This window comes from Cucurbita pepo, chromosome LG05 (genome assembly GCF_002806865.2).
Source record: "Cucurbita pepo subsp. pepo cultivar mu-cu-16 chromosome LG05, ASM280686v2, whole genome shotgun sequence".
NCBI lineage: Eukaryota > Viridiplantae > Streptophyta > Magnoliopsida > Cucurbitales > Cucurbitaceae > Cucurbita > Cucurbita pepo.
The window spans coordinates 2,932,570-2,942,822 of NC_036642.1; the positions used below are offsets into that span (position 1 = coordinate 2,932,570).

A 10,253-nucleotide genomic window follows, 5' to 3' on the forward strand; every position below is an offset into this window, starting at 1 on the left:
AAAACTAGACCTCTATTAAAACTCAATTGATCAAGATTTGATAATAAATTGTTTTAAAAGTTTATCGGGCTGAATTTTATTATAATAGAATTGTTGAGATATTAATTATTGTGGTGGAATCTTAAGTGGATTTGACGTGGATCTTTAATTATTAGCTTGTTTATATCACAATTTCATTTAATTAATTTTAATAATCGTATCCACATTTTTTTTTATTAATATGATTTAAATTTACTTGAAATCAAGTGGATAACAAAATCTTACATTAATTTTATAATGTAATAATTATATTTTAATTGAATTTAGGTCTAGTTTGAAGGCACTATTGATTAAATATATAAAGTAATTAAGGGTAACTTTTTTTTTATAATTTTTTGGATTTAATTATTATTTTTTTGAATTTCAATTACGAACTATTAAAAAAAGAAAAGAAGTTTGGTGTATATTATTTATTATATGAGAAATGTAATTATCATAATGGAAATATATATAAAATGTGTCACAAACACTCGACCTAACTTATTTGACATATAGTCACATCCCATTTCTCAACTTTACTTTATGGTGTAAACGTTGATAGGGTTTTGTATTAAATTATTGAAATCACGTGAAATTGTTTTCATATTTATCGAATTTTTCTCGAGAGGAGGTGTAAAGACGATTACTCAATTATTGTTATAATATATGAGCTATAGCTTCATACCATCTTGAGAAACTGAAAGTGAGATGTTCGTGAAGTGGGGCGGAGATCGGGAAGTCTTCTCTGTCCTCGTCCTTGTCCCTATTGCATTTTTCATTTATTTTTGTGGGGATTGGAGCAGTGTCGAGGATAAGAAATGTAATCCCTATCTCCAAACATGTTTAGCTCCCTCTTCTATTTTTGGCCCTATTCAGAGCGGATCACATAGGTTAACGAGTTATTGAAGGGTCACGAGCAAAACTCCGAATTGTCACCGGAGTCTTGACAAGAAGAGTTTTGAAGTTAGTATTCCCTTCAAAGGGAAGTTTTAGGGTGCTGTTTTCAACTCTTTAGGTGATCTAATTGTGTGGGAATCTTCAGCCATCACTTGTATTTAAAAGATTAATTAATTTTCATTGAAATTAAGTTAATATGTTCATAAACATGGTTGAAACAAACTAAATAATTTCTAAAAAGTCTGAATAATTGGGGGAAATTGTAACATGTTAGCATTAATTTAATATTTATTAATTAAATATTTGAGTAATTGAATAATAATTATTCCAAATTTCTTTATATTCTCACACCCCAATCACATCAATTTATTATATGATGCTTTAGATTAAATAAAAAGAATATTAAAATGCAAACAGAGTTACAACTCTTTCGTAAGATTTCAAGAACAAAACATTCTTTAGAAGGGTGTGTAAGATTTCACATGGAAAAACAAAACATTGTTTATAAGGGTGTAGAAATCTCTTCGTAGCAGACATGTTTTAAAACTTTGAGGAAAAGTCAAGAAGTAGGTGTAGGTCTTTCTAGTCGAATTCATTAATGCAATGGAATTCGCACATGAAAAACTAGTATTGGAAGGAAATCTCTATTCAATCTCTATTCAAATCATATAATCTTTCAGAAGCTGGTATCACTACTTGACTCCTCGTCGACAGCCAGCCAACCAGCAATTGTTGGACGGGATTTCTTTACCTTCAACCTAGTTGTCTTATCTTATCTCGCACTTTCAAACTACCTTTCTTTAACTTAAGGCTTGCATTTTTGCCTTCGGCCTTCAAACAGTAGGCTCGAAAAAGTCCAAAGAAGACAATCTCTGTGAACAGTGAGCTTAAGCGGTTGGAATGCTAGGAAAGAGCTATTGCATACCAAAAGTCAAAGCTTTGTCCAAACTCATCTTTATGTGATTCCAATTGGAGGGGTGTGTTATGGTCCACGTCCTATTTCTGTGCTTCCATTTCATAAAAGCAACATAAAGACTTTTGACTGATGGTACCACTCCTCATCCATCTTTCCCTGTTTATCTCAGTTATCTCATCATTCAAAGCAAAGGCTGGGAGAGAAGGTTGCAGACTAGTAGTGTACAAAAGCTTATATGATGATGAAGCCTTATATATGTAATAAAGTGCAGGCAATGAATCAAATCTTGAACATCTTTTGCAGTTTTCAGATTACGATCTCATCGATAATAGCAACAAATAAGAGGACCTACAAACTGTCTCAAAGGCCTAGGAAGAAAATTGCACATCGAGACACTAACAAATTCAGGGTGGTCGGTCTAATCTTCTTCTAGATCAGTTACTCACCATAGACCAATGGCCTTCCACCAAATTCCCCCAGCGCCGAGCCAGATAATGATGTTGACAACAGATATGAGGAACCCGTAGCCCCACCACTGAGCAAGAGGAACATAGTTGGCACCATAGAAGACAGGGGCTGACCCAATGCCGTAGTGGGTTAAGCCACCCATCAGGTTGGATAAGAAGGAAAGTACAATGGCTCCGAAGTAGGGGGGAGTCCCCAAAGCACTAGCAACGGATAAGAAGGCTGTAAACATAGCGCCTATATGAGCAGCTCCACTCGCAAAGAAGTAGTGGGAGTAGAAATAGAGAAGAACTAAAATGCCGAATGAAAGCTGCCATGAAAGCTCAAGTCCACCAACAAACTGTGGAAAGAGCACAAACTTGTAAGAAGAGATATTCATCCAACGTAGTGCACTAATATTTATGCAAACATCATTCTGAATGCGTAAGATTTAAGTAACATAAATATAACTATGTGCTAAGATTAGAATCCAGGCCTCATACGCAAATATCTGGCCAGTTTTATGCATTATTGATGAATAAAGCAAATCTTGAAGTTGCCATCGAGCAGATGTCTATTGGGGTTCAGCCGTGGATATTTAGTTGATAATGTTTGAATCCATGACCTCATGGAGCTATACGCAGCATCTATAATATTTAAGCAAATCCCCCATTTGGGGTTTTTGAAAATTAAGCCAATAAATAGTACTCCCACCCTACAGGCTCAGGTAGAAACAATTCTTCAAGAGCTATCTACTAACTTCAAATAGCCTGCTAGGCATGATCTAACTCCCTTCACTTATCTGTAATTTTAGCTCAAGGTGTATTGGTACCTCAAAATCTAGCCTCCCTAATATGCTGCGTCCATATGTTTTTCTTTTGTACCTATAGGGAATTTGAAACCTAACCATTTCCTTAGGAGAGTAGTTTCCAAGGTAGATACTACCAATTGAGTCTCGCAGTTAAGTTAAGAAAAAGAAAAAGAACATCCCTAGTTCCCCTATCAAACATTTTCCTACTATCTTATTTTCTCATGCAAATCCGTACGGAGGAATATTAAACTACAAACAGAGACGACTTAAACCCATGGCAGATATTATCTTTTTTGGACTTTCCCTTTCAGACTCCCTCTCGAGGATTTGAAGCGCGTCTACTAGGAAGAGGTTTCCACACCCTTATAAGGAATGTTTCGTTTCCCTCTCCAACCGATGTGGGATCTCACAGAAAAAGATCAGTCGTTTTTTAGATTGTTTAGATGGATCCAAGAGGTGCTTTTAATTCATTTGAAGCATTTTTCCTATTCTGTGTCATGCCAAACGTGCTCCTAATCATGCATCACTCGTATTACAAGATGAAAAATTGCCCGAGCAAGCTCAAGGGCATGTGAATAAAGGGAATCTAAGGCAAACCTTCACTACAGTTTGGCTGAACCAGGAGATGAGACCATATTTGTTGAGATACCCTGCCATTGCAATGAGTGCAGCAAACCATGTTAGAGTGTCCCAGGCAACAGCTTCTGCCAAGCACTCTTTCCATGTCACCACCCCAGTCACAAGAAGGACGGACAATCCCAAAATGGCAGCAGTAACAGCGTCCACATTAAGAACCCCTCCAAAAACCCAAAGACCCACCTGCTCCAAGGAATAAGACAGGCAACCAACATTAAGAGATGCACAAAGTAATACATTCTGTACACTAAACAATCACATATCTTACTAAAAGCTTCAGCACTATAGTTCAACATCTCAAGTATGAGAAAATATGGCAGATCACAATAAGAGAAGCACAAGTAACACACTCTAAACTACATGTTCCAGTTTTATCGGTAGTCTTTTAAATTTTGAGACAATTGGTCTTCAGGGTTTAATGATTATCATTAGCATATGCAAAAACAGAGTTAAGTAGCTGATTAAGATATAGGAGTAGGACATGAAGTTCCTAGAATTCAATCAACTCAAAAGTTAAAAAGCAGAAGTTTCGAACTGAAATGTTTAATACCGTGAGAAGTAGAGTTCCAGCCATTATAATCTCATTGTTGGACATTGGTCCCATCTTTTCTAACTTCTCTCTGGCAAGCTTGGGTGCGTCTGGACTGCTCTTCACGGTGGGCGGATAGATTACATACAGAAGCAATGGCACCACAATCAAGGAGATTAATCCTGGAACAATCGCTGCTTTAGCCCAGTCGGTCCATCCAATGGTCTGCTTGATCGTGTTATACGTCAGAGTGGCACTCAGAGGATTAGCAGCCATAGCCGTCAAGAACATGGACGATGAAATCACCGAAGTTTGAAAGCAAGTGAGCATCAACCACGATCCCAACCGTTTTTCTGTGCCATCACCAGCATTGCTACCGCAAGCAACACAGAGCGATTTCACCAATGGAAGGAATATTCCTCCTGCTCTGGCAGACACCGAAGGAATTGCCGGCGCCAACAGAGCCTCACTGAACACTAAACTATACCCTAACCCTAACGTGGAACTACCGAATAGAGAAACAAATTGATAAGCAATTCGATTACCAAGTCCGGTCTTAATGAACCCTCGAGCAAAGAAGAAGGCAAGAGCGATGAGCCATGGGATCGGATCACCAAACGCAGAGAAAGCAGCAGAGAAGGTTAGGGTTTTAGTTAGAACAGAGGCGCCAAGTCCAAGCAAAGCAACCGCACCAAGGGGCAAAGGCTGAGTAATAATCCCAACAATCGTAGCAAGGAAAATCGCAAGCAATTGCCACGCGTTTCGAGAAACACCAGACGGCACCGGAACAAACCACAGAATGATACCCGTAGCAATGGAAGCAATAAGTGGTTTAATCGCCGCACCTTGCCATGGCTGAGAAGCCGGAGCTACAGTAGCAGGAGAAGAGGAAGCCGCTCGGACAGTAAAGGTACCGAGATTTCCACGAGAGCTTCTGAAATCTAGAGCTGGTTTAATCGATTTAGCTTCACTGGATAGAGAAGACGGAATGCGGAAGCTAGTTCTGATACCGCTATCGAAAATGGCGGTTTTAGGAAGACTTGAACGGAGAGAGGAGAAGCGGATTTGAGCATTTACCTCGGGTTTCCGACGGCGCGATTGGAGAGAAGGGAGAAACGAGGAAGTAAGCGCCAACGAAGCCATCAACCAGTCCTGATTCAATCCAGCAGCGGCGGCGGCGGGAGAAAACGAAGCTCCGGTGGATGTACGGATTTTGAAAAGAGAGAAGCGACTACTGGAAACAAATCCGACGGTGGAGGATTCGATTGAAGAATACGATTCGATAGAAGATGGAAACTTTTACGGTGGAGAAAAGGTTGATGAGTTATCTTCTAAAGCTCCGCCGGAATTGGTTAATGCGGCGGACTTTTCGACCTGGGAGGGGAACCACGTGGTGATTTCTATATAAAACCCGTTTGATGACGTGGACTGGTAGAGCCAATGAAAGAGACGGAAGTCCACGTGGCAGTAAGCAAGTGGTGGGTGGTGCTTTCAGTATAAGAGGGGGAATGAGAGCTGACATGTGAGGGCAGGAAGGCGAGTGGAGGAAATGACGGAAGTGTCCCTGTGATATGGAAATGTAGCGGCACGTGCACCACCAAATGGAATTATGGAAACGGAAATAAGATGACCTTAATGGGAAATAAATGAAAAGGGGAAAGTGGGTGACGTAACTCAACGGAGTTGCGAGGGCGCGTTAGGAGCGTGACTGTTTGGAGCTTCTAAGTTCTAAGCTCCCCGCTTTCAGCCAGCTAAGCCAAAAATGTCAGATCTATTTTCATATTTCATCAATATAATACATTAAAATGTTTGAAAATATATTTTTAATTGCATAATAATTATAAAAATTTTATATGATTATTAATTATTTTATTTTATGCTTAAATAAAATTGTTATATGCATAAACATCAGATCTAAGAATAATTTAATTGTAAATTAAAATTTTAAATAAAATCATGAATTTTATTAAACCAAATTAATCTATAAGCTAAAATGTTAAAAATTTTCATAGCTTCTGAATTGATATGCGTGTGAAATGTTGGATACCACAAGTGACGAGAGATCTTAATATAACAATACCCAAAGATCAATATTTTATTTACCGTAATCGCAAACAAGTCGCTTTGGCCGAGTGGTTAAGGCGTGTGCCTGCTAAGTACATGGGGTTTCCCCGCGAGAGTTCGAATCTCTCAGGCGACGTTATTTTTTCCTATTTAAAACTACTTTTCTCCCGAATTACAAAAGAGTTTCGAGGCCCATTAACGGGCCCGATACCATGGCCCAGTACCGGATTTTCGCCTTAATTTAAATATTCAACCCAAATGCAATAATTAAGACATGTTTTTTTTTTTTTTTTAATATTGGTTTAGGTTTAGAAGTTTCATAGAGTGATTGGATCAGTCAAGATCAAGCTAATTCTAGAGTGAATGTCTTATGAACTAAGAATGATCCTCATAAATTTAAAATTTGATCTAAAAATTATTCTTCTATCTAACTATGTTCTTGATTGGAATCGTTCGTTAAGTTAATAATTTTATTAGGGAAATTGGTTTGTTTCTTCCCGAAATCACCCGAGCAACTAATCCATGATCGAGTGTACTTTATTTGTTGTTCAAGTAACCAAATCTTTAGTTAGTTGTGGCTTAGGCTTCAAAGTCCTCAAGAAAATGATTGGGAATAAAAGGGCTCTCTTTTTTATCATTCTTTCAAGTGGAAAAAAAAAGGGTCTCACTTTTTTAGGGTTCACCTATGCATCATTTGATCATTTTGAAGTATGTATTTTCTTTTTTAAAAAATAATTTCTATATTGAAATTAATTGATTCGACGTAAAAATTCAACCAATTCAGATAAACTCGTTCATATCTTTCTCGATTGAAATAAAATGCCTACCCATTTCAAAATCATGACCAACCCTCTTGAAATGCACGGGTCGATCTTCTTTGTTCACGTAACCATTCTCTTTTTCTATTATGTGCAACTCGTTCTCTTCCTTTTAACATGTTATGAAAATTTGAGAAATTTTGAAACGAGCGTCCCAAACTCTTTTTATAGCAATTGGACGTTGATAGATTGTTTTAATTCATTTAGGACGTTGAAGTAAAGCAAGCTCACGATAAACATTACTTTTAAAACCCTAAACACGAAATTGGATAAAATGACAAGATATACACATCATATACATACATTGTCGAAAATGAGTTAGTATGGTTAAAAAGTGATACACTCGATCGAGAATAAAAATGGGTCGACGATAGTTTGATGAAAAACTTGATGATTCTTTGTTCGAAGCAACAAATTATCGAGAATATGACCAAAGACTCACGTTAGAATGACGTTTCGAGTAAAACCAAAGGCAAACCCATGAAGGCATCTACTGAAAGTGGACGATAACACTTTCGTTTGAGGTAACCGAGATAGAGATAGTGTGTTAAATAATGGCATTTAGAATTGAAACCAAGCATGTGATAACTAATCTCTAATTGACATAATTAGTTAAGGAAAAGCAAAAGGGTTAGAGACAAAAACAAATATCCATTTCAAATTCCCTTAGTGGGCGAGAGATTCATCTCTCAACTTAGTGATCATTAAACACCATTAATAGAATAGATACTCATTGTTCTTCAATTTTCTTAACCTAATACTCATTAATTTATGGCTTGATATCATATCATATCATATATGAGTATCAATGTCTGTATATGTTTCTGTACATTACATTATTGTCTCTTTAATGGAGTGCCTTTGAAGGGTCACCAATGAAGAACAAAACATTCTAGAAATTATGATTAAAATTGTTATTGAACTTGAAAATTCAAACATGGGAAAGAAGAAGGAACGTCTTTCATCAAATCCTCCAACTCCCATTCGCCCATTGAAAACTCCTCGTGAATAAAATTTGCTCCAACCCCACCATTGATGCCTTCAATCTTTGGATTATTGTTAACTAAGTAATTACTATGTTTAGTTTCTCCACCGGTGGCTACGGTGGCGGTGACGGTGGCGGTGGTTGTGTTAACGCTTTGCAAAAGAGGGAGATTAAAGAAGCTATCGTCTTCTCGATAGAATCCCATCTCGACGCCACCGGTGGGGAAGAATGGTACGCCGTGGGTGGTGGAGAGAAGAGGGAAAGGGTCGAGGGCGATAACAGAAGGTGATGGATCGGCGGCGAAGATCGGAAAGTCAATTGAGTTTTGTTGTTGTTGATGATCTCGACCTAATACGAAGGTGGCAAAAAGATTGGATTTTGAGTCGCCGGAGTGAGAGTCGGAGCTGGTATTCGGCGACGGCGTGGAGGACAAATTCTTAAGCCTCTTTTTAATAGTCGAATTCCAAAAATTCTTAATTTCGTTATCCGTTCTTCCCGGCAATCGCGCCGCAATCTGAGACCATCTGTGTTAAAGTCAACGTTGAATTAAATAATTTAAGTAATATTTTTAAAATTAAAAAAATTGAAAAATTATTTTGACCTGTTGCCAAGAAGAGAATGCAAGTGGATGACGAGGTCTTCTTCTTGTGGGGAGAAGGCGCCGCGCTTGAGGTCAGGCCGCAAGTAATTGATCCAACGGAGGCGGCAGCTCTTGCCACAGCGCTGAAGGCCAGCATTACGAGCCACATCGCTCCAGCAGCCTTGGCCGTTATTGAGCATGTAGGTTCGTAACTTGTCGTCTTCCTCCGGCGACCATAGCCCTTTTCTGAGCTTGGTGGCAGCAGGTGGTCCACCTCCGCCGCATCCTCCGCCGGGCGCAGCAGCGTCGGGCTTCCTCATTGTGTGATTGGAAGTGGGTTGATGTGGATCTGTGTGGAATTTATAAAAGACATGGAGTAGGAAAAAATAATAATGATGACGGGGATGGTTGTGGGGTTTGCTTACAATATTGGGAAGAGAGAGAGAGAGAGAGAGCGAACCGGTTGTTGATGGGTCTTTGGTAGAAACGGTTTGGAGGGGGACCGGAAAGAAATAAATAAATAAAATAAATAAAATAATAAATAAAACAAAAATATTTTAAAATATATTGGAGAGAGAGAGAGAGATTGTTTTCCAACCAAGCCAAGATATTTGCTTCCACTTCACATAACCTAAATTTCTCTCTCTTCCACACGTGTAGTTTAAGATAGATTTTTTTTAAAAATTATTAATTTATAAAATTATTACATTTTTTTATGGTAGATTTATATAGTTTTTTTTTTTTTTTTAATTATTTAAAATTAATTTTAGGAAATAGAAGGAGTGTTATAAGTGCAAAATCAAGAATAATAATTTGGAATTATAATTTTTTTCCGCTTAAATATTAAATTATGAGCGTGATTAACAGACATTTTTAGGAGTCCAAAAGGCGCACGCACGGTCTTTGGAAAAGTTTGACATAAAAGATGGAAAATTGTGTTTTAAGTTATTATTCTAATAAAAAAAATATATTTTTTTTTCTTTTCATTTTTTTCTCTTTGACGTATTTTATCTGCAATCAACCTAAAAAGTAAAAAAAAAAGGGTAAACAAACAAGAGAATCGCTTTAGTAATTTTCTTTTTGTTTGTAAGTCTTTTGTTTTTTACTGCAAAAAATTAATTTAATTTAAAAAAATATTCTTCAACTTTCACTTTAAAAAAAGTTTCACAAATAATTACAGTAAAATTTTAAAAACAACATTAATACCTTTAACTATTATATAAAAAAACTCAGAAAGTTATTATAGTCTATGTATAAATAGAATCTGTCTATTAATATATAATAAATTATCTCTAAATTTTTTTAATATTTTTTTAAGTTCGTGTATCAATAGTAGGAGTATTGAGATTATTGAGACACTAATTTCACATAAAACAAACAGATTGGAAGTAGCTTTCCGGGTTTGAAAGAAGTAACACTTTAATTACTGAATGTTGAAAAGTGATTAAAGATAATTATTTCTAGAAAAAATAAAATCGACAATAATTACATTATTAATGTACCTAACTATTGCCACAAAGTTTAATTAAATCAAACCCTTTGATCTTTGGGTTGT

At 36.9% G+C, this 10,253-nt stretch overlaps 2 protein-coding genes and 1 non-coding gene across 3 annotated transcripts; 1 reads left to right on the top strand and 2 right to left on the bottom strand.

Annotated features, from left to right (window-relative positions):
* Positions 1 to 2,053: 2,053 nt before the first annotated feature.
* LOC111795643 (dicarboxylate transporter 1, chloroplastic-like) lies at positions 2,054 to 5,394 on the bottom strand. Its single transcript, XM_023678183.1, has 3 exons — positions 4,273 to 5,394; positions 3,684 to 3,905; positions 2,054 to 2,636 (listed from the first exon to the last, which is right to left on the bottom strand). The coding sequence occupies exons 1-3, from the start codon at positions 5,392 to 5,394 to the stop codon at positions 2,274 to 2,276; spliced, it is 1,707 nt and encodes a 568-aa protein (XP_023533951.1). The 3' UTR covers positions 2,054 to 2,273.
* Positions 5,395 to 6,369: 975 nt separating this feature from the next.
* Positions 6,370 to 6,451, top strand: TRNAS-GCU. Its single transcript has one exon. It is a non-coding gene; the product is annotated as a tRNA-Ser (tRNA).
* A 1,450-nt stretch (positions 6,452 to 7,901) lies between these two features.
* On the bottom strand, positions 7,902 to 9,047 carry LOC111795653 (transcription factor MYB13-like). Its single transcript, XM_023678196.1, has 2 exons — positions 8,720 to 9,047; positions 7,902 to 8,642 (listed from the first exon to the last, which is right to left on the bottom strand). Exons 1-2 carry the CDS (start codon positions 9,016 to 9,018, stop codon positions 8,048 to 8,050), a joined length of 894 nt encoding a protein of 297 aa, XP_023533964.1. The 5' UTR covers positions 9,019 to 9,047; the 3' UTR covers positions 7,902 to 8,047.
* Positions 9,048 to 10,253: the final 1,206 nt, after the last annotated feature.

What these genes read in the sequence shown, in the direction of transcription:
- LOC111795643 (XM_023678183.1), bottom strand. Translation starts at nt 5,394, where the DNA reads ATGGCTTCGTTGGCGCTTACTTCCTCGTTTCTCCCTTCTCTCCAATCG. An exon ending in CTGGAACTCTACTTCTCACG is followed by an intron (nt 3,906 to 4,272) that starts GTATTAAACATT and finishes TCCTTGGAGCAG; the next exon opens with GTGGGTCTTTGGGTTTTTGG. An exon ending in TCAGCCAAACTGTAGTGAAG is followed by an intron (nt 2,637 to 3,683) that starts GTTTGCCTTAGA and finishes CTCTTTCCACAG; the next exon opens with TTTGTTGGTGGACTTGAGCT.
- LOC111795653 (XM_023678196.1), bottom strand. Translation starts at nt 9,018, where the DNA reads ATGAGGAAGCCCGACGCTGCTGCGCCCGGCGGAGGATGCGGCGGAGGT. An exon ending in CATTCTCTTCTTGGCAACAG is followed by an intron (nt 8,643 to 8,719) that starts GTCAAAATAATT and finishes ACTTTAACACAG; the next exon opens with ATGGTCTCAGATTGCGGCGC.